This window comes from Hypanus sabinus, chromosome 14 (genome assembly GCF_030144855.1).
Source record: "Hypanus sabinus isolate sHypSab1 chromosome 14, sHypSab1.hap1, whole genome shotgun sequence".
Lineage (NCBI taxonomy): Eukaryota > Metazoa > Chordata > Chondrichthyes > Myliobatiformes > Dasyatidae > Hypanus > Hypanus sabinus.
In genome coordinates, this window is record NC_082719.1 from 59269245 (window position 1) to 59293853 (window position 24609).

At 43.1% G+C, this 24609-nt stretch overlaps 1 protein-coding gene across 4 annotated transcripts in view; it reads left to right on the forward strand.

Annotated features, from left to right (window-relative positions):
* Positions 1-416: 416 nt before the first annotated feature.
* slc7a2 (solute carrier family 7 member 2) overlaps positions 417-24609 on the forward strand; it is a 116317-nt gene continuing 92124 nt past the window's right edge. Inside the window, exon 1 of one of the 4 annotated variants that reach the window (XM_059989283.1) lies at positions 417-527. Coding sequence is in view for 1 of the 4 variants with exons in the window: in XM_059989282.1 (XP_059845265.1) it covers positions 668-670 (3 nt within the window). In the remaining 3 variants the exon portion in view is untranslated. Of the gene's footprint in view, positions 528-648; positions 671-1155; positions 1209-24609 lie in introns of those variants that run through there. The other 3 variants (XM_059989285.1, XM_059989282.1, XM_059989286.1) reach the window with 3 other exon arrangements.

Here is a 24609-nt window from a genome sequence, read left to right on the forward strand (position 1 = left end):
TATTTCTTGCGCGTAGTCTGTAGTGCCTGTGGGTTTGCGTTTTCACAGAAACGCTGCACAGTGAAATATCATTTCTAAAAACCTTGATCTCCTTTTGTAGTATAAAGGGATCTAACTTCATTCAGTCATCGTGAAGGACCGACTTTGCAGATCTTCACACATATTGCCTCGCAGTTGTAACTTGTTTTTCCTGAGTGGCCGGATTAGTTCGTACTATGAAAGTCACATTTTTAAAAGACACACCACACAAAAGAAGTGGGCAGCAGGGCCAGTGGGAGGTGAGTCCGACACATAACTGCTGCCCTGGAAAGGTGAAGTTGTTGCTTTGGCGTGGCAAGGTCGTACTCGGCGGAGGGGAGGCTCGGGGGCGCGCACGGCACGGGCGTTGCGTGGAGAGTGTGCACGTGGCCGCGCTCCCCGCTTTATATGTGAGCGCAGCCACCGCTCCGCGTAGTTCGTCTCCACAGATTCGCCCGGCGCAACGGCAAGCAGTTCGCTGCACGCTTGGAACCGTTTCCTACTCGCAGGTGACCCTTTTTATTGAAACAAAAGTTACTCGTGGATGTTTGGAAATGCTGTACAAAAGGGGCAGTCTGGGGTCTTTTTCCGCCCCCTTTACGAACACAACGATCGGCTTGTGCGTTTGCTTGTATGTGTACCCCAGCCGATGGTTAGTGCTGAACTCTCCTGAAGTTTTGTTGGTGTCTTCACGTCTATTAAGTATGGCATGCTGTCCAAAAGCAATCTGTTTCACAGTGAATTATTGCAGTATCCGGGAAGCATTGACGAGTGCATTTAGGATAGTTCAGTTGACAGTTATTACACAGGTAATAACGCAGGATAAAAGTTCGTACTTTTCATTAGGACTGTCAGGGTAAAACCTAAAAACTCAGAGGTCGCGTGCTTGGATTCAGTACGCATATAATAATTCAATTGTTTATTACCGAATCGGTCAATGTGCGCCTCGAGAAGTTCGCCCCAAATTTCACTTTCAAGTGTGTCTTTGTTTTATTTGTTTTAAAGTTGATTCACTTTTTTCTCCTCCCTCATTATTCCCCTTTGAATACTGGTTTATGATTGGCTGAGTGGTTGGAGGAGGAATAACTTTCTGAGCATAGAATTGTGGTAGGATAGTTCACACTCTGAAAGAACAAACGCGAGGAGTACACGTTTCTTCCTGGAGCACAAAACTTCTGTAAAAGCAACAGGTAAAGGGACGGGAGGGAAAGGGGGCTAATGGGGAATGTGTGTCTCATCATGCACATTCTTCTGACCAGCCAGTGGGGTATGTCTGCACACTGGCCATTATTTCTACTATGATAGCTCATCGGGATTTAAAGCCCCGACTTCACTTTGGCAAGTCAGCACTTCGCCTATCAGTCTGTTGTCTCCAGTTTAGCTGTGGTGGGAAGGTGCTGAGGACGAATTCAGTTTGAGCAGAAGCCATCGCAGTTCTTCGGCTGCATCACTTTTGTAGCCATGTGGGAATAAATGGCAATATTTGTCAACGCTTAGCCAGAATGTTAAGTAAGCTTTAGAAAAGTGATCTAAAGTTCTAAAAATGAACATGAATACAGAACAAAGATTGTATAGTAATACTGTATACATTTGGGAAATCAGATAAGTCATATATAGCAAATAATTAGTGATGTATCATTAATGTTATTTATTTTATTTTTCCAAGACTATCTGTTTTGTTGTGTTGTCCGTTTTTTGTGATTGGTCGTAGTTGTTTCTCAGAGGTATAAGAATCAGATTTATTATCAATGACATATGTTGTGACATTTGTTGTTTTGAGGCTGCCATACAATGCAAGACAAAAAAATATTCAAATGTGCAAAAATGAATCCATATACAAAAGATGAATAATTATATCATCTTTGAAACAGGGATTTATGGAAAACATCGTTATCATTTAATTTCTACATTGATTTACAAAAGTGTTGAGCTTATTGTATGGTCTCTGAGAAATGCAGTGAAACCTGTGCCTCAGGCATAAAATAATATAATTTTATTTCAGTTTATTCTCTTAATTGCATTACCATTTGCAAATGTAGAGTGTTGTTGATTGTTAGTAATGTCAGGACAATTTGAGAGAGAAAACTAAATCAGAAACCTAAAGAGAAAATGCAGGGAACACTAAACAGATCCGGCAGCATGTATAAGAAGAGTGAGAGTTAATATTTTGATGTACTGACAAGAAAATTTGTTCTGAAATATTAATTCTGTTTTAATTTACACAGGTATATTTTTGTCTGCTAAATATTTTCAACATTTTTTGGTTTAAGGGAGTCCCATTTCTTCAAATGGGAAGCATATTTACTGAAGTAAATCTGGTTTGCACATCTCAGTAGGGTCAATGCACCTTCCATATAAAATTGGCAGTGTTTGTGACCAGTGGTGGTACTTGCACTAGATCTAGACAATGTATAGTGATTGTTCTTTACTTCTTTCCCCCTCCCCCACATAAGCTCAAAATGCCCATTTAGCTTATCTAGTCCAACCTGGTGCTCAACCGGCCACTTGAGGTGTCTCATTTGTTTACAGACTTGATCACTTTTTAGCAACATGGTATGCATTGAGGATTTTCATCTTTTACTTCTCTACAAATCTTGGAATGTGATTTTTTTTTTGTGTGATCAGTTGGGTAAGTGAAGCTCGGACATCAATATTGATGTCTAGTTCTCAGTATACATTCAGATGTGAAAACTTTCTGACTAAGGTTGCTGTACTGGATTAAAATTCCTCATTGCTCACTTTCTAACAGAAGGATATCGAAGCCAGCACTATTACTTACAGAAAATGTAGCAATTTATACTCCCCTCTAGGCTGGCATGAATGCTGCAAATAGTTTCTTAATCTTGGCTTCAGCAGTGCAGATTTTATTCTGGCTTCAGGTGCTGTCTGGAGTTCGCATGTTCTCCCTGTGAATGCATGGGTTGTACCAGATTACTCCCACAACACTTGTTAGGCAAGTTGGCTGCTGTAATTCATGCCAAGTATAGTTGGGCAAGAGAGAATTGGGCATGTGCTATCTAGTGTGTTGGAGAGTGTAGGTAACAGGGAAATAAGTGGCTGAATGTGATTGGAGTTGCTCTGAGAACCAGCATAAATTCAGTAGGCTGAATAGTCTTGTATGTTGTAAGGAAAATGAAGTACAGAGTAATGCAGATTTCTACCACTCTACTGGTTCCTATTTGCTAGCAAATTAAGTTAAATTTTCTTTTTGTATTTGGATCTGTATGAGGATGTAACTCCTCGAAGTAAAGAATTTTAAGTCCTATTTTTTGAATCCCAGCCTCTATAAGGTTTATTGATTCTGTTTCACTCCTTTCATTGAACTCTTTAGACTTTGTGACTGTTCTGAATCACTTCACCTTGCCACTTATCTCTCTGGTTTTTGAAAACTGCTGATTATACTTTTGACCTCTTCATCTTTGTAAACGCTTCCTCAATCTCCTCAACAGTTCCTTCTTCCCCAGTAAACTGCTTAGCACCAATATTTCTGTATTAGTACTTTATAAGCATAAAGTTAGCTGTGTCTGAACACTGCCTAGGAGCCAATTCTTTTTGTTCTGCATGACTATTATCATACTTTGGGGCTACATTTATTCAATAAGCTATTAAGGAGCTCTTGTAAACATTTGTTTTAAAAACAGATTTATTGTACTTTCGTCCCTGAAATCAACAACTCACAAATGGCAATGGCTGTTCAATATAAAGTACCCATTTTTCACACCTGGTGCTTTTGATCATTGAAGAAATTTAGGGTTCTTCTCTTGCTCAAGATTTGCCCAATATCATGTCATTAAGTAAGCAAAAGATAACTAAGGAAGAGTTTTTACTGCTGCTTAGGCTTGTGATTTTGCTACTGCATCAGAATTTTGTCTGCACAATATATCAGTACTTTCAATGTATGTATTGGGACAAGAAGAAACTGTTGATCTGTACGGCCTGCATTGATAAGACAGCTTGCTTATTCTAATGATGTTGGCTAGTTAGATGAACTAGCGTATGTTGGTGTTTATGCTTCACTTCAATTCTCCCCGCCGATTTCATCTAATTCCGTCATCATTTTGTTCCTTTTTATCATTCATGTACCTGTAGAGATTCACTTTAACCGCACAAACATTGAGTGCATTAGAAATGAAAGAGGAGCAGATTGGTGTACCTGCATTACCATTTGGTTAGATAATGGTGTATCATTCATCTCAGAATGATCTTTTTATATCCCTATCTAATGAACTCTCGTACATATACAGTTGCAAGAAAAAGTTTGTGAACCCTTTGCAATGATGTGGTTTTCTGCGTTAATTGCTTATGAAATATGTTCTGGTCTTCATCCAAGTCACAATAGTAGACAAACAATCTATCGAAGCTAATAACAAACAAATAATTGTATTACTTCTCATCAATACTGAGTACACTATCTGAACAATTACAGTCTAGGTTTAAAAAAAAATGTGAACCTCTGGGCTAATGCCTTCTACAAAAGCTATTTGGAGTTGGGTGTTCCAGTCAATGAGATGAGATTGGAGGTGTGAGTTGTAGAGGTGCCCTGCCCTATTTTTTAAAAAAAAGACACACAAAATTAGTTTTCTGACTGAACTTGCTCTTATCAATAAAGATCTGTTTATGTGCACTGTGGCTCGATCAAAATACTTTCAGAGGATCTTAGAGAAAGAATTGTAGAGGTGCATGAAGCTGGAAAAGGCTACAAAAGCATTTCTAAAGACCTGTGTGTTCATCAGACCACAGTAAGAGAAATTTTCTACAAATTGAGGGAATTCAGTACCGTTGCTACTCACCCCAGGAGTGTATATTCTGCAAAGATGACATGAAGAGCACGTGTGATGCTGAAGGAGATTTTAAAAAAAAACCAAGGGTAACAGCAAAAGACCAGCAGAAATCTCTAGAACTTGCTAAAGTCTGTGTTCATGTGTCCACTATAAGAAAAACACTGAACAAGAATGGTGTTCATGGAAGGACACCACGAAGCAATCCACTGCTCTTTCAGAAACAAAACATTGCTGCACATCAAGTTTGCAAAAGACCACCTGGAAGTTCTACAGCACTTCAAGGACAATGTTCTGGGGACAGCTGAGACAAAAATTGAACTTTTTGATAGAAATGGATGCATCTATGTTTGGAGGAAAAAAGCCACTGCACTGCAAGACCAACCACTCATCCCAACTGTGAAGCATGGTGGAAGGAGCATCGTGGAGCTTGCAATTGTTGAGGGACATTTTGCAGGAGAATGTCAATGTAGTGGGCCATCACCTGAATTGGATGATACAACAAGACAATGATCCGAAACATAAGAGTAACAAGACAACAACAGAATGGCTTAAGAAGAAAACTTGTGTTTTGGAATGGCCAAGTCAGAGTCCAGACCTTAACCCAATTGAGATGCTGTGGCATGACTTGAAGATGGTTGTTCATGCAAGATATCCCAGAAATATTGATGAACTGAAACAGTTTGGCACAGAGGAACAGTCTAAAATTCCTCCTCACCATTGTGTAAGTCTGATCAGCAGCTGCAAGAAACATTTGGTGGAGGTTATTGCTGCCAAAGGAGGTTCTACCAGTTATTAAATAAAAGGATTTGTGTACTTTTTCCAGCCTGGACTGTGAATAGTTAAATGATGTGTTCAATAAAGACTTAATGTACAATTGTTTGTGTTATTATTTGAGGCAGATTGTGTTTGTTATTATGACTTGGATGACAGACCACATTTTGAGTAATTAATAGAGAAAACCAGGTAGTCGCAAAGGCTTCACAAACCTTTTCTTTCAACTGTGCTAAGTGATTTCCTCTCCAAGCCTGCTTGAGAAGAGATTCTAAAGATTCACAGCTCTCTGGATAGAGCTACTGTAGTGATGTGCTACACACAGCGCTGAAATAACGACACGCAGTTGGTAAGTCGTTTCAAGACTAGTTTATTCAAACTTAGCGGTGCTGGCATTTAATCCCTAGCGCCCACCCTCTCCGGGCGGAAATGACATCAGAGGTTCATTACCAAAGTCTTCCCCGCGTGCTGTCTATTTGTGAGCTGGTTCGCCTGCCCAGAAAGTGGGTCAGTACATAACCCATCCCCAGAACCGGTGATACACCCCACAATGTCCATAGACTGGATCAGCCTCTGTTTGGGAGGTCTGCCTCTGCGCCGCGGTGCCTGAACCTCGACCGGCTGCGCCAAGTCCACATGGGCCGGTTTGAGTCGGTCCACCGTGAAAACCTCCTCTCTCCCCCCAAGGTCCAGAACGTACGTGGAACCATTGTTGTTGATCACCTTGAATGGCCCCTCGTACCGCCGCTGTAGCAGTGCCCAGTGTCCGCCCCTTCGTACAAATACAAACTTACAGTCCTGCAGGTCTTTGGGTACATGGGTCAGGGTCCGTCTGTGCTGTGAAGTTGGTATGGGGGCCAGGTTGCCGAGCCTTTCGCGTAGCCTGTCCAGGACTGCTGCGGGTTCTTCCTCTTGCCCCCCTTGGGGCTGGTATGAACTCTCCCGGGACGGCCAGGGGTGCGCCGTACACCAACTCAGCCGACAAGGCGTGCAGATCCTCTTTGGGCGCTGTAGGAATTCCAAACAGGACCCAGGGAAGCTCGTCCACCCAGTTAGGTCCTCTCAGGTGGGCCATGAGAGCTGACTTCAAGTGATGGTGGAAGCGTTCCACCAGTCAGTTCAACTGTGGGTGGTAGTCAGTTGTGTGGTGTAGCTGCGTTCCCAAAAGGCTGGTCACAGCCGACCACAGGCTGGAGGTGAACTGGGCACCTCTGTCGGAGGTAATGTGGGCCGGTACCCCAAAGCGTGTTACCCAGGTTGCGATCAGTGCTCGAGCACAGGAATCGGCAGATGTGTTGGTAAGCGGGACCGCCTCTGGCCACCACGTGAACTGGTCTACCATAGTTAGGAGGTACCGCGCTCCTCAGGACACTGGTAGGGGGCCCACGATATCCACATGAATGTGGTCGAACCTCTAGTGGGTTTGAACTGCTGCAGCAGGGCTTTAGTATGCCACTGCACCTTGGCTGTTTGGCACTGCGCGCTTGTTCTGGCCCATTCACTGACCTGCTTGCGAAGTCCATGCCATGCGAACTTGCTGGAGACCAGCCGGACGGTTGTCCTGATAGATGGGTGCACCAAACAGTGTATGGAGTCGTAAACTGGCTGCCTCCAGGCTGCCGGGACGATGGGGCAAGGTTGGTCGGTAGCCACTTTGCACAGGAGGATCCCCTTACGAGAAAGTCCTGCAGCTGCAAACCGGAAACTGTGGTCCTGTAGCTCGGCATCTCGTCGTCTGCCTGCTGCGCCTCTGCCAGTGCCGCATAGTCCACCCCCAGGGACAGGGCCTGGACAGCTGGTCTGGAGAGTGCGTCTGCCACGACGTTGTCCTTTCCCGAGACATGCTGGATGTTCGTCATGTACTCCGAGATGTAGGACAGATGTTGCTGCTGGCGAGCTGACCAGGGATCGGACACCTTCGTGAACACGAAGGTCAACAGTTTGTGGTCTGTGAACACGGTGAACGGCTTGCCTTCGAAGAAATACCTGAAATGCTGGTTTGCCAGATACAGTGCCAACAGCTCCCGGTCGAAAGCACTGTACTTGAGTTCAGGTGGTTGTAGGTGCTTGCTGAAGAATGCCAGGGGTTGCCAGCGCCCTACGATCAGTTGCTCCAGCACCCCATCGACTGCTGTGTCGGATGCGTCCACTGTGAGGGCAGTCGGAACGTCCGTTCTGGGTGCATCAGCATCGCGGCATCTTTAAAGAAAGCGGACGTGGCCTCCTCGTCCCAAGTAAGGTCCTTGCCTTTACCTGACATCAGGGTGTACAAAGGGCGCATGATACGGGCTGCTGAGGGGAGGAAACGGTGGTAGAAGTTCACCATACCAATGAACTCCTGCAGGCCTTTGACCATGTTGGGCTGGGAAAAGTGGCGGATCGCATCTACCTTGGCGGGCAGAGGTGTTGCCCCGTCTTTGGTAATCCTGTGGCCCAGGAAGTCAATGGTATCGAGACTGAACTGGCATTTGGCCAGGTTGATCGTGAGGCCGAAATCATTCAGGCGGGAGTAGAGCTGACGGAGCTGGGACAGGTGCTCCTGATGACAACTGCTGGCTATAAGGATGTCGTCCAAATAGATAAATGCAAAGTCCAGGTCGCGTCCCACCGTGTCCATTAGCCACTGGAACGTCTGTGCGGCATTCTTCAGGCCGAACAGCATTCGGAGGAACTCAAACAGGCCAAATGGAGTGATGAGTGCTGTTTTGGGGATGTCTTCAGGGTGCACCGGGATTTGATGGTATCCCCGGATGAGGTCTACTTTGGAAAAGATTCTTGCCCCGTGCAGGTTTGCTGCAAAGTCCTGTATGTGCGGAACGGGGTAGCGGTCTGGAGTTGTAGCCCCATTCAGTCTGCGGTAGTTGCCGCATGGTCTCCAACCCTTGGCTGCTTTGGGCACCATGTGCAGGTGGGAGGCCCATGGACCTCCGTACAATCCCCAATTCCTCCATCCTCTTGAACTCCTTCGCTAAGTGGAGCTTTTCTGGGGGGAGCCTTTGTGTGCGGGAGGGGTGGTCCCTGGGTTGGGATGTGGTGCTGAACCCAGTGTCTGGAAATGGCTGCCGTGAACTGCGGTGCCAGAATGGATGGAAAGTCCGCCAGGATTCGGGTGAATTCATTGTCAAACAGCATGATGGAGTTCAGGTGTGGGGCCGGCAACTTGGCTTCACCCAGGGAGAACGTCTGGAAAGTCTCGGCATGTACCAGTCTTTTCCCTTGCCAGTCGACCAGCAGGCTGTGAGCTCGCAAGAAGTCCGCCCCCAGGAGTGGTTGGGCCACGGCGGCCAGTGTGAAGTCCCACATGAACCAGCTGGCGCTGAACTGCAGCTGCACTGTGCGGGTGCCATAGGTCCGTATCGTGCTGCCGTTTGCGGCCCTTAGGGTGGGTCCTGGCTTCCTGTTGCGGGTGTCGTACCCCGTCGGGGGCAGATCTCCGCTCTGGTGTTGACCAAGAAGCGGCGTCCCGACTGTTTATCCCAGACGTGCAAGAGGCTGTCCTGGTGGACAGCTGCCTTAGTCATTAGTGGCAGCTGGCCTGGCCCATGCAGGGCAGGTGACAATGGTGGGCTTTTGTGCCCCACTGCTGGTGGTAGAAACACTACTGTTCACTGGCCTCCTCACTCCTGCCTCTGTGTTGTGTGTGCCCCCCTGCCGGGCCTGGTCTGGTCTGCTGTTGGGCACGTGGCCTGGTAATCTGACCAACAGAAGCCACACTCTCCCTCTTGGCTTTCCACAGCACGTCTGTCCGGGCCGCCACCTTCCGGGGGGTCACTGAAATCTGCGTTGGCCAGCAGCAGATGTATGTCCTCGGGCAGTTGCTCTCGAAACGCTTGCTCAAACATGAGGCAGGACTTGTGTCCGTCAGCCAGGGACAGCATCTCGTTCATCAATGCTGATAGCATTCTGTCTCCCAAACCGTCCAGGTGAAGCAGGCGGGCACCCCACTCACGTCGTGAGAAGCCAAAGATCCCAATGACCAGCGCTTTGAATGCTTCATATTTGCCTTCTTCCGGGGGCGACTGTATGAAATCCGCAATCTGGGCGGCCGTCTCCTGGTCAAGGGCGCTCACCACGTGGTAGTAACGCGTGGGATCAGAGGATACCTGCCGAATCTGGAACTGGGCTTCTGCTTGGCTAAACCACACGCGTGGTCGCAGCGTCCAGAAAGTCGACAGTTTTAGCGAAACTGCGTGAACAGTTGAAGTCGGTCATCTTTGGTCCAAATCCTGTTTGGACCGTCGGGGTCACCAATTTAGTGATGTGCTACACACAGCGCTGAAATAACGACACGCAGTCTGTAAGTTGCTTCGAAACTAGTTTATTCAAACTTCGGCGCTGGCATTTAATCCCTAGCGCCCGCCCTCTCCGGGCGGAAATGACATCAGAGGTGCATTACCAAAGTCTCCCCCCGCGCGCTGGCTATTTGTGAGCCGGGTTGCCTGCACAGAAAGCGGGTCGGCACACTATTTCTTTTTCTCTCACTCAACACAAAGAGCTTGCTCTACTATTCAAAAGATCCAGCTGTAATCCTAATTCTGCACCACTCTGTCTAATTAGAATTCATCCCCCAGCTCTTTTAAACAGCTGATGTTTTAACCTCAAGTCTTAGCTTGCACCACCCTATGAAAAAGAATATTTTAAAAGGCTTGGAACCCTCTGAGACAAAATGATACATGTCACCTTAGAAAGTAACCTTTATCCTTGAACAGTAACCTCCTAGTTTTAGGCTGTCCATTTGGAGGAAAGAACTGCTTCGTAACCAGCATGGACTTGTCAGGATCGTGTAGGTTTCAAGTGCCAAGGGACAATTATGCCCCCTTTCACTTTACTAAATGCCAGCTGACACAAACTTACATTCAGTCTTTCCTCAAGACTACCCACTTGTCCCATAATCAGTTAAGTAAAGCACTTGCCAATCTTTCAATGTATTTATACACTTCAGTTATGGAAACTAATAATGCACGTAGTATTCCAGATGTGGTCTCCTAATTCCTCTATGTAACTGAGCCACGAAGTTCCTGCTTTTGTATTGAATTTCAGTAAGCTTTATCTTATTGCATATTAAGCTTCTGCAAAACAAGTTCTGGAATGTCTGGACCATTCTGTATCTCAGAATTCTGCAGTCCCTCAGAATTTTTTTAAAAAGAATTAAATATTTTATAAAATCTTATGGAAATTCTGAGTAATTATTCTAATCTGAAAAGGATATTGGCCAGATTTGCTTAATTTCTACTTGAATGATAAATATGCCAACCTAGGTAATGATCTGATGAAACTTCACTGTTCTCCCTCTTATCACAAGTATATTCTTCCTTGGGTAGAGGGACCAGTCCTGTACCAAATAATCTGAATGAATTTCACAAGAGCATTGTCTTTGTTCATGTACTAAAACTTTCTTTCAACGAAAGTTAACATACCAGTTACGTTCCCAATTATTTGTTCTATCTGCATATTAACTTTCAGCAATTCATATATGAATACTTTGGCCAACTCAACAGCAATCACTACCTTTCAGTCACTTGCCATTTAAACATACTTTCCTATCCACATTTGCTGATGGCCACAGCAGTCTTCCTGTGTACTGAAATCAACATTTTGGATGATTTAGTTATTGTTTTGAACAACTTTCAATAAAACTATTTAAAATGTTCAATAGCAAGTCAAAGGACTTGGGTGTAGTCATTTTGATTCAATTACTTGTGAATTCCATAAGTCAATCTTTCCCTATTCACTTTTGAAATGTGGTACTCGGGAAATATAGGTGGTGTAGAGTCAAAATGGGCACCATTCCAATTTTTGATGCTGATTATGTGCCATATGTTCTAACCAATTCAATTGGCTTTCCTACATAAAAGCAAAAAAATCATATGGACAGTTAATAGATTAGGCAGCCTCTGGCAAAAGATAGAGTTCACCTTTCAGTCCAATGCCCTTTCATCAAAACTCGGGGCTTTCTGGTGTCTGAATTGTGTACTGCAACATAGACTTAAGAAAATGAACATCAGTGGCTGTTAATGGTGCTAAGTACAATTTGAGGATAATCTGTCTCAGTTAAGAATAAATCTGATGCTACAGTTGTCAGTGCTGTCCAAAGTGTTGACAAATTGGATTATTTTGTTATGAAAGTATTTTTTATTCTTGCCATTAAATCTTTAATGACTTTACTGTTCATGAATGTGATTATTAATTCAAGTTTATTAACAAAATCTTTGTAATAACATGGCACGACAGTCCTGCCTTCACCCCCAGTAGGTTGCCTAATGTTGTAGGTTCTCACAAATAAAACAGCAGAAGCATTTTATGTTAAGAAAAATCATAACTCATTTATTGAACACCAAAAAAAAACAGAACAAGGTACGGTAAAAGTCCCTTACCTAATTACCTCATCATGTCAGACCAGCCTCCTAAAGTGAACCCCAACCCAATGTCAGTGGTTACGAATTCTGTACATTTCCACCAATTACGTTACCTGCAATGTCTTATTCAGCAAAAAACTGGGGAAAGCAGCCTCAGTGGTATCCACTGTTACCAAAGTTGTTTGCCAGAACATCTTGTAAAGCTGAACAGAAAGATAAACCCCAATTCTGCATCACATTCTCCATCCCCATCTGTCCAATCTTCCCAATTTGCTTTCGTTATTCCTTCAGATTAGCATTATAATAGTTTGCCTAAACGTTCCTAAGAAGGAAAACTTTGTTGGTATATTTCAAGCATTCAGTCGGAGCTTTACCCACTGTTGTGTCTCAAGAGTTTTCAGTTTTTATTCCCGATTTCCATCATTTGCAATTGATTCTTGATTTGCTGTTTGTTGTTGTGGGCATACTGTAGCATGCATGTTAATTGTCCATGCATCTCCAACATTCCATATTGGAGATTCTGAAAACTGTAGAGATTTTGAAAACAGATGCCAAATTATGGGCTGTAATCTTTTATATGTCCATTTATAAATCTATTTAGTTTGAACATTTCACTCACCAGCCTATTTTGTGTCTTTGGCTTCTGTTGCTGGGTGGCTGGAGACCACAAGCTGCTCCTGATCTTTGTACCAGTTCCTGCCCTACAGTGCCTTTTTACTTAACTCTATTAATCAGCTGAGACAGTGTTTTAGCTAAAAAGTGCATATTTTCAGAGCTAACTTTTAACAATATGCTATTGATTGTATTGAGGCCATATTTTAGAAAATTGAATGAATTGTTCCTGTTTTCCACCCTTTCTGATGTGCACTTGTTACATTTCTATTTCTCTCTCTGGAACTTGCTCAACTCTTGTAAGTCCTGCTGATTCCTGTAGCTCCATCAACTTGCTCCCATGCTGATTTCTGTGAGGACTCGATTCCCCCCCCCCCCCCCCCACACTTACTCCATCGTGTTCATTCTGATGAATGAATTCTCAGTACTCAGCTTCCAGTAGGTCTTCCTTTTTCCTCAGCCCAGGATTCCACTACAGTGAGGCATGACCCAGTCTTGATTCCTGGTTGTACTTGCACCCATGCTTTTGTCTTCCAGTCAACCTCTGCTTTAACTGTACTCAAATTACTTGGCCGCATCGCCGTCCGTGGGAATGAATTCCACTGATTCATCGTCCTTTGGCTGTTAAAATTCCTCCTTGTTTCTGTTTGAAATGGATGTCCCCCTATTCTGAGGCTGTGCTCGCTGGTCCTAGACTCACCTGCTATAGGAAACATCCTCTTCACATTCACTCTATTCAACTTGTGGTTTCTTCTGATTACACTTTTGATCTCATGTCAACACTCTGTCCTTGGCTTCCTAAATGTTACTGAAGATCAGCATAATTGGATCGGTACAACATTGTGGGCTGTAGGGTCTGTTCCAGGCTGTACTATTCTATGTTAATACAAGCTTTTTTTTTTGGGAAAAAAAAACATTTGAGCTGATATCTTATAGTTGGCTGGACTCAACATTTGACTTCAATGGTCCAAAACCATTGTTCCTTCATGGTAGTTGCAGATAACTTTTTTTTTGCCTTTTCCAGCTTTTCTGGAGGTGCTTTCTTTACCTCATTATTGCAGTTAAACTTTCGGTTTAGTTTACCATCAGTATTTTGTTGTTTTCTTGCTTCTGTCATCTCTCCTGTTGCATGTAGTTTGGTCTTACTAAGCCATTTCCCATCCCCCTTCCCCCCCCCCCCCACCCATTCCACCTTCACTGCGTTGCCTTCGTGGCAGTTTACTGCAGCTGTACCCTGGTTACTGAGGGAAAAGTTCTTTTCTCTCTGATTTGGCAATGAGTACAGCAATGACGTGCAGCTGTGAGTTTTGCGTCCATTTCTTGATGGAAGCCACAAATCTCCTGGAGTATGATGTTCTATGAAGAGTGCAATTTTAATCCAATTTCATAATCTGCTTTGGAAGATCAATCCAAAGTGCTTAGAGCAGCAAAAGGCAGTAATTACAATTTCTAGAGATCAATCTTTTTTCCCACTGCCAAACATGTAATGGTGCAACTTTTACTTTTTGATTATTAGAAAATCTGAGATGTACTTTGTAAACTAATTAAAATTAAGTGACATTGTTTTTCAGAGCAAACAGCTTCCATTTCTTTCTCCTAGATTGCAGTGTCACTTACACAGGGAATATGTTTATAGGAATTTGGAGTCCTAGAGTCATAGAACACTACAGCACAGAAACAAGCCATTTGGCCCATCTAGTCCATGCCAAACTATTAACCTGTCTAGTCCCATCGACCTGCTGGCTCATAACCCCCGGAGCCTTTTCATTCAAGTACCCATCTAAATTTCTTAAACGCTGACATCAGACCTGCATCCCCTACTTCTGTCAGTTCATTCCACACACTTGCCACTGAAGGAAGCAATTCCCCCTCATGTTCCTCTTAAATATTTCACCTTTCATCTTTAACCTTTGTACTGTACGCTGGCAATCTGAACATGTACAGTGTTATAAGACTAGAAGATATAGGAGCAGAATTAGGCCATTTCATTATGACTGATCCAATTTTCCTCTCAGCACCAATCTATTACCTTTTCCTCATATCCCTTCATAACCTGATCAAATATTCATAAATATACATTAAGTCTACATTATGCCTTCTATATACATAGAGTTGGCCTTCATAGCTGCCTGTGGCAAAGAAATCCCCAGATTCCCCACTCTCTGGCAAAAGAAATTCCTCCTCAACTCTGTTCTAAACGGCCACCCTGTCCTCTGGTCTTAGACTCTCCCACCAGAAGAAATATTTTCCCTTTTTCACTTTCTCCCTTTAATCGTGCATCTCTTTGGACTTGCCAGTCAACTCACTTAATCCGTTTCCTGCCTTTTGCAATCATGCGAGTAGTTCTGTTTCCCACACCACGTATAGGAGGACATAGTAATAGGACTAAAATTGTAACACTGCCCTCTGATGGTGCTCATTGGATGTGCACTGAAGAGTCAATTGTAAGAAACACTTGGACCTGACGTGGATGATTTTAATGTGGAGTCTATCCAAGTACCATTGTTCATGGCATTTGTTAACAGATTTCTTAAAATTGAGGCCTTCAGTCCCAGAAGTATTTTCACAAACATCATACAGCACCTGTAGCAATTGTACATGACTTTGTGATCATGGCAAAGCTCTACAAACTATTTTAAATGCAGTAAAATTCTGGAAATTTTCACAAGGGTACAATTCCCAAACACTATGACTTGGCCTCATGCAGCTGAATCCATCCTTGTGAAATTAGAAATACTTGTGGAAAAATTAGGGTCCTTTTTTCTGGGATGCATGTCTATTGCTGATGCCCTAAAAATAGGAGGGGTTGATGGCTGCTTCTTAATTTTCCAGCTTCATCTTTCTGCTACACTTGCAGTCAAAAGTATTTTTCCTGTGTTGTTCTGACTTTGTTCCCCAGTTAGGTAGTATATGATTCATTGCAGTTTAGAAGGACATTGCTTGAAGCACTGGAGATATTCAACTTATTCAAATTCTTTGAATAACTTCTTGGCTATTCAGTGGAATTTGGCCAGAGTTATCGTGAAGAAATGGCAGAACTTTCACCCTCAATAATGCATTTCTAACTACAGGTAAAGGGTCTGCATTACATCTTGTATTCTCCTGATCGTCTTAACTAAGCAATACAACTTTATAAAATCTGAGACTACCTGGATTGAATTTTTGGCTACATACTCTTTTTAGTGTCATTTTTGATACTTGCAATAGTTTTGGTTTGTGGTAATAAGAAACCTTGATTCAGGAGGGACGGTCTGTATCTCTCTTTCTGTATTGCCCTAATAAGAATGATTTTTTGTTGGTCTCAGTCAAGGCTGCAAAATAAATAAATAAATAATAAGAATGAAAATATAATATATATTATATATATAGATAGATATAGATATATATAGATATATAGATAGATAGATAGATAGATATATAGATATATATATAGATATAGAAGCTTTATTTGAAGGCAAGTCTGTCAGATTCAGTAGCCCAGTTGAGAAAGCCTGCAGATTCTGGAAAACCAAGCAATACACACTAACTGTTTTAGGAACACAGCAGGCTAGGCAGCATCTAAGAAAACGAGTACAGTCAACAACTTGGGCCGAGACCCTTCAGCAGGAATGGTGGATTAAAAAAAGATGAGTGGAGTTAAAAGGTGGGAGGAGGGGAGGGAGAAACACAAGATGATAGGTAAAACTGGGAAGGAGAGGGGTGAAGTAAAGGGCTGGGAAGTCAATTGGTGAAAGAGATACAGGGTAGAGAGGGGGACTCCATTAGGCAAGGGCAAAAGGCTATGGGAGACAAAAGTGGAGAAGAGCACCAGAGTGAGGCAATGGGCAGCCAAGTAGGTAAGCTGGGAGAGGGAAATGGGGATGGGGAATGGTGAGGGGGAGGGGGGCGGGCGTTACTGGAGGTTGGAGAAATCTATGTTCATGCCAGACAGAATACAAGGTGTTGTTCCTCCAACCTGAGTGTGGCCTCATCATGACAGTGGAGGAGGACATGGACAGACATATTGGAATGAGAAGTGGAGTTAAAATAGATGAGCACTGGGAGATCCTGCTTTTTCTGAAGGATGGAGCATGGGTGCTTGGCGAAGCGGGCTCCCAATCTACATCGGGTTTCACCGATATACAGGAGGCTGCACCAGGAGCGCCAGACACAGTATATAACCCCAAGGAGACTCACAAGTGAAATGTCGCCTCACCTGGAAGGACTGTTTGGGGCCCTGAATGGTAGTGAGGGAGGAGGTGTAGGGGCAGATGTAGCACTTGTTCTGCTTGCAAGGATAAGTGCCAGGAAGGAGATTAGTGTGGAGGAGCAAATGGACAAGGGAATGAAAAGCCTCATCCTGAGAGCAGATGTGGCAGAGATGGAGAATTGAGAGAAGGGGAATGATATTTTTATAAGTAACTGGGTGGTATAATCCAGGTAACTGAGAGTTTGGGTTTATAATGGATATCAGTAGATAAGCTGCCTCTAGAACTTGAGAGATCAAGAAAGGGGAGGGAGGTATCAGAAATGGACCAGGTAAATTTGAGGGCAGGGTGAAAGTTGGAGCCAAAGTGGCTGACGTGGACAAGTTCTGCATGGGTGCAGGAAGCAGCACCAGTGCAGTCGTACATGTAGCATAGAAGAAGTGGGAGATGACCTCCAGTGTAGTCCTACTGAAAGTCCAGTCTGCAGGCAGGCGATTTGCAACCAAGAAAATGGAAAATATGGCACAATCAAAGTAGCCAGTGAAAGCTGCAAGATGGTAGCAAGCTGTGTTTACATTTTGCTTGTTTGTATGTGTGTCCCTCCTGTGTTAGTTCAAATTGTATATGACCAGAAGGGCAAGATGGTTGATAATTAGAATTTGAGTTTACTTATAAAATTAAATGTTTTGCAAATATTGTTTGTTACTCTTAGTCTTTTAGATTACAAAACTCTGACAAATTTGATTACCAGCTGGTATTGGCGTGAATCTTGTGCATTGTTATTTCATCAAAAAAAAATTACACAAACACTCCCAACATTTTTTTTTTAAAAACTTGCAAAGGAAACGGTAAACAAATCTCACATCATTTGACAGTAGTAATAAATTGCTGTTTGTGATTCTGAAAATACTGATCCTTTGGAAATTCTAGTGATTTGGAATTTGGTTCACTTGGTGCTGATTACATTCTCCTAACACAAACCAGAACCTTGACTTCTCATATTCCCATGAAACATATGGTTTTACTGGAAAATTCGTATGTATCTGTACTGTGTAAAATCTTAAATGAATTAGAAGTTTGTTTAAAATATTAATTTTAATAATATCCATCCAACAGGAAAATCTGCCAGTCGATCCCCATCAAAGTCCTGAGCCTGCCAGATTAATGGAATGCTACTGTGGTTTGGCTGTATCCATAAAGTTAATGCCAGGATTCTTTATTTGAAGAAGATTGCATACTTTTGTAACTAGCTTATCAATAATTGTTCAGATCTCCATTATTTGATTAATGTTCCAAACAAGTTAACTACTTATCCTATGTGTAGCTGCAATCCAGCCCATTAAGACAAACCATATTGGCCAAGGATTGAGTTCAAAAGGCCAAGTTGTGAAATGCAAATTAACAGGTTGCAGACTGATTAATTAGTGCCACTCTGCTGCTTTTGTTTTAATGTTTAACATTAGAGATCCAGTTTTAGCTCAACTTTTCTGCATACTTTCCGTTATGCATTTTCTATGTGTTTCACACCACAGTTAGCTTGATCACACTACACCTGCGTACTTTAGTCTAAAACAGGGGTTCCCTTTTTTAATGGTAAGGGTCCATGGCATTTTAAAAAGTTTAGGAACCCCTGGTCTAAATGGACTTTTGGCTTCTACTTTAGATCTGAGTCTATTTCATCTATTTCAAGTCAAGTCACTTTTATTGTCGTTTCAACCATAACTGCTGGTACAGTGCATGGTAAAAAAAAATGAGAACATTTTTCAGGACCATGGTGTTGCATGACACATTAACAAAAACTAGACTGAACTATGTTTAAAAAAAAACGAGGTGAAAAAAAACACACAACTACACTAGACTACAGACCTACCCAGGACCGCATAAACTGCACAAAAGAGTGCAGGCGTTACAATAAATAATAAACAGGACAACAGGGCAAGGTGTCAGTCCAGGCTTTGGGTATTGAGGAGTCTGTTAGCTTGGGGGAAGAAACTGTTAAATAGTCTGGTCGTGAGAGCCAGAATGCTTCGGTGCCTTTTCCCAGATGGCAGGAGGGAGAAGAGATTGTATGAGGGGTGCATGGGATCCTTCATAATGCTGTTTGCTTTGCGGATGCAGCGTGTAGTGTAAATGTCCGTGATGGCAGGAAGAGAGACCCCGATGATCTTCTCTCTTCCCAGCTGACCTCACTATCCGCTGCAGGGTCTTGCTATTCGAGATGGTGCAATTTCCGAACCAGTCAGTGATGCAGCTGCTCAGGATGTTCTCAATACAACTCCTGTAGAATGTGATGAGGATGGGGGGGGGGGGGGAGGAAGATAGACTTTCCTCAGCCTTCGCAGAAAGTAGAGACACTGCTGGGCTTTCTTTACCATGGAGCTGGTGTTGAGGGACCAGGTGAGATTCTCCACCAGGTGAACACCTCCTCTCCTCCTCCTCTCCTCTCTGTAAGCTGACTCGTCGTTCTTGCTGATGAGACCCACCCATGGTCGTGTCATCAGCAAACTTGATGATGTGGTTCGAGCTGTAACAGACTCTGCTTTATAGTATATGAAAGATTGGCAAAATTTTCACGAAAAAGATCTTTAAACTTCCTTGTGACTGTAATCCCAAGATAAGTAAATTGATTATGAACTACTTTAAAGGGGAGATCACGGAATGTTAATTCTTGTTCTTCTTTATTAATTGGGAAAAGTTCACTTTTATGCAAATTAAGTTTATAGCCAGCGATCTGGCTAAACTGATCAAGAAGTGAAAACATTGGAGGTAAGGATGTAGACGGATTTGAAAGAAAAAGTAATAAGTCATCAGCATAAAGAGAAACTTTATGCTCAACACCCCCTTTCCAAATCCCGGTCAATTCAGGACAATTTCGAAATGCTATCGCCAAAGGTTCTATAGCCAAATCAAAGAGAAAGGGACTTAAAGGGCATCCCTGACGGGTGCCATGTTTGAGGTTAAATAACTGGGATTTCTGAAAATTAGTCAAAACAGAGGCAGTAGGACACAAATACAGCAATTTGATCCAAGAGATAAAACTTTGACCGAGGTCAAATTTTTCTAAAACTGCAAAAAGGTAGTTCCACTCTATACGATCAAATGCTTTCTCCGCATCGAGGGAAATAACACATTCAGGAATCCCAGTTGGAGGTGAATATAAAATGTTAAATAAACGCCAGATGTTTTTTAAAAAAAAAAGGAAGACTGTTTTTAATAAAACCAGTTTGATCCTCAGAAATAATGGAGGGAATAACAGTTTCTAATCTATGAGCCAAAACTTTGGCCAAGATTTTAACATCAACATTAAGCAAAGAAATCGGCTTATACGAGGAACACTCTGTTGGGTCTTTACCCTTTTTTAATAAAAGAATAATCGATGCCTCATTAAAAGAGGGTGGCAATTTACCGTAATTAAATGAATCAGATAATACTGAGAATAACTGAGGAGAAAGAAGTGAAGAGAATGATTTATGAAATTCTACAGGGAACCCATCAGGTCCAGGAGATTTCCCTGAAGACAATGCAGAAATTGCAAAAGATATTTCTTCTGATGATATAGGCGCATTAAGTTTAGCTTTAAAATCAGATGAAAGCAAAGGAATATTCAGATTATTTAAAAAATGATCAACAGAGATATTCTCATTCAGAGATTCAGAGGAATAAAGTAGAGAATAAAAATTTTTAAATGCGTCATTGATTTCTAAGTGATCCGATGTAAAGTCTCCATTCTCCTTCTGGATCTTTGTAATATGTTGTTTGGCCTCAGCTGATTGGCTAGAAATTTATCAGATTTGCCACCATGAATATAAAAGCGACTCTTACTTTCAAGAAGTTGGCGTTCGACAGGTTGAGTAGACAGAAGATTAAATTTAGTTTGAAGTTCTACACGCTTCTTGTATAATTCAGGATTCTTAGTTTGAGCATACAGTTCATCCAATTCTTTAATCTGATTCATGAGATCAATCTGATTAATGAGGTCGGTTCGAGCTGTGTGTTGTAGCACAGTCGTGGGTCAGCAGTGGACTTAGCACACAGCCCTAGGGGGGCCCCTGTGCTCAGTGTGGTATTGGAGATGCTTCTCCCGATCCGGACTGACTGAGGTCTCCCAGTCAGGAAGACTAGGATCCAGTTGCAGAGGGAGGTGTTCAGGCCCAGTAGGCTCAGCTTTCCAATCAGTTTCTGAGGGATGATTGTGTTGAATGCTGAACTGAAGTCTATGAACCGCATTCGAACATACATGTCTTTTTTGTTCAGGTGGGTTAGGGCCAGGTGGAGGGTGGCGGCAATGGCATCATCTGTTGAGCGGTTGGGATGGTACACAAACTGCAGGGGGTCCATTGAGGGGGGCAGCAGGATCTTGATGTGCCTCATGATGAGTCTCTCAAAGCACTTCATGATGGTGGATGTAAGTGCAATTTGACGTTAATCATTTAGGCAGGACACTGAAGACTTCTTCGGCATGGGGATGATGGTGGCAGCCTTGAAGCACTTTGGAATGGTGGCACTGCTTGGGGAGATGTTGAAGATGTCAGTGAGAACATCTACTAACTGGTCTGCACATTCTCTGAGTAGTCTACCAGGGATGTTGTCTGGTCCAGCAGCCTTCTGCGGGTTGACTCTGCACAGGGTTCTTCTCACATCGGCCACAGTGAGACACAGCACCTGGTCATTTATAGGAAGGTTGGACTTCCTCTCCACCACATTATTTTCCACCTCAAAATGGACGTAGAAGTTATTCTGCACATCTGGGAGGGAGGCACCACCTGCACAGTCAGGTGATGTTGTCCTGTAATTGGTGATGTCCTGGATGCCCTTCCACATGCGCCGCGTGTCTCCGCTGTCCTGGAAGTGGCTGTGGATTCACTGGGCGTGTGCATGCTTTTCTTCTCTGATGCCCTGGGACAGTCTGACTCTTGCAGTTGTTAGGGCTGCCTTGTCGCCTGCTCTGAAGGCGGATTCGCGTGTTCTCAGCAGCACACGCACCTCTGCAGTCATTCATGGCTGCGTATAGTGATGGTCTTGGACAAAGTATCATCATCAATGCACTTGCTGATGTAGCTGGTCACTGATGCTGTGTACTCTAAGTTGGTAGAGTCGCCATCGGTTGCAGCCTCCCTGAACATGTGCTAGTCTCATTTACCCTATTTGTCTTTTTTCTCTTTGCTAATGCTGCCATGTTTCCATTCATCACTGCTCTTTCACCAGCCTTAAACTTCCAGCGCTCACTGTATTTCCTACTCTTTTGCTGCGATCCTAAACTTAATAATCCTTTAAATATTTCCATAGCTCCTCTCCTCAATTGGTTTTCTTTTCTGAACATACTAAGACACTGCCTGCTTACTGCATAATAAGTCATCTCCCATACCACATCCCTTGCATCTCACTGGTTGTCCTATCCTTGCATCCAATGCTAAGTCCCTCTCACTTTACTCCTTGAGCCTCTGAAACAGAGTGGCTCTCCTTTCTTGTCTTCAACTTCCACCCTTTAGTTTTCTCTTATTTCCTGCTTAGTGTCCTGTCACTTGGTTGCCTTGTGGCTTCATCGTGCCCATCAGAAGTGAAAATTTTGAATTTTCAGTTACCCTCCCATCAAATCTCTTTATTCCAACTCCACTTCTGCTGTCCCTCAAAATTCAAATTTCAACTAAATTGTCTTGGACCTCCTTTCATTGTCTTATTTCTGTAGCTTCTGATTTGCTAATTTGTACCCTCTTGATTTTGTAATGTCCTTGTCCCTCATGTAAATCATTTAGCCTCTCGCTTTGGTTAGGAGATACTAACAGATGTGGCAGGTTGCAATTGCATCTCTTGCACTTTTGCAGTCCGGGGGTCACACATTTGAACATCTAATGAGATAACAGGTTTAGTCACTGGTCTCTGGATTTTGGTAATACTTTTCTTCAACCAGTTCTACTCCTGCACTCTCAAGTTAATAGTTCGTCATTTATAGCAGTCTGATGTGTGATTGGGCAGAATGGTTGTAGTAGTTTGCTGCATACAAGACACTAGACTTGGGGTGTGGAGAAATGCAATTGTGTGACGTTACTTGTGATCTCTTAGTGTGAGTTGTGTGCTTTCATAATATGTACAGTACTCTGTAAAAGTCTTGGGCACATATATAGCTATGGTGCCTAAGACTTTTGCACACTTCTAAAAGTAATTTTATGTATTGCACTTTACTGCAAAAAATGAATTTCATGATGTGAGTAATAAAGCTAATTCTGATACGGGTTTCTATTGTGGACTGAGAGTGGAAAGGGGTAGGGAGAGGGAAATGGATGGAGAGGGAGAGGGAAATGACAATAGACAATAGGTGCAGGAGTAGGCCATTTGGCCCTTCTAGCCAGCACCACCATTCACTGTGATCATGGCTGATCATACACAATCAGTACCCCATTCCTGCCCTCTCTCTATATCCCTTGACCCCGCTATCTATAAGAGCTCTATCTAACTCTCTCTTGAATGCATCCAGAGACTTGGCCTCCACTGCCTTCTGGGGCAGAGCATTCCACATACCCACCACTCTCTGGGTGAAAAAGTTTTTCCGCCTCTCTGTTCTAAATGGCCTACCTCTTATTCTTAAACTAGTTCTGGACTCACCCATCAGCGGGAATATGCTTCCTGCCTCCAGTGTGTCCAATCCCTTAATAATCTTATGTTTCAATTGGATCCCCTCTCATCCTTCTAAATTCCAGTGTATACAAGCCCAGTCGCTCCAATCTTTCAACATATGACAGTCCCGCCATTCCGGGAATTAACCTTGTGAACCTACGCTGCACTCCCTCAATAGCAAGAATGTCCTTCCTCAAATTTGGAGACCAAAACTGCACACAATACTCCAGGTGGGGTCTCACCAGGGCCCTGTACAGCTGCAGAAGGACCTCTTTACTCCTATACTCAATTCCTCTTGTTATAAAGGCCAACATGCCATTAGCTTTCTTCACTGCCTGCTGTACCTGCATGCTTGCTTTCATTGACTGATGTACAAGAACACCTAGATCTCATTGTAAGTGGATGGAAAGGGAGAGGGAAGCACCAGAGAGGCATTCTGTAATGATCAATAAACCAACTGTTTTGAATCAAGTAACCTTGGCTGGTGTCTCAGTGCTGGGTGTGTCTCAACCTGCATCACCCCCTGCCCCAGGCACTCCTTATCTGACACCTGTGCCATACTCCTACCATTGTTGCCAGACCAATGATCCATTGCTCCCATGGATTTATAAACGCTCTCTGTTCCATGTTACGAAAAACAGTACTGTGCAGAAGTGTGAGTATCTGTGGACCTTGATTTGTTCCCTTTACACAAGGAAAAGGCAGGATGGTAGCAATTTTCCGATGCCTTGACGCTGCTGGCATTCCAACTGCTCACAGTCAGAGGTATCTCAAACTAGATTGCGCAGCTTTAAGTTGAGGGGCAAGAGATTTGCAGGGAATCTGAAGGAAATCATTGTCACAGAGGGTGGTTGGTGTCTGGAGCACACTGCTTGAAGTTATGGAGACATGTACTCTCACAGTGTTTAACATGCACCTGCTGTGAAGACACTTAAATTGATAGCTCTTGAATCACCACATAGGTTATGGACCAAGTGCTGGTAAAATAGTATTGGTGTCGATGAGTACTTGGTGGTTGCCATGGAAGCCTGTTTTTATTTATTTATATATATAATATCTCAGTTATGGCTGATGCTTATAGTAGGCAGTGTCCTGATTAGTAGATGGTCAGGGTGGTATGATACATTTAGCAAAATTATGCAGATAGCTGCACTTTTGACATGGTGAAATTTGTTAACTTATTGAACTGAGATCAGAATCAGGTTTATTATTACCAGCATGTGTCATGCAATTTGTTAACTTAGCAGCAGTACAATGCAATACATAATATAT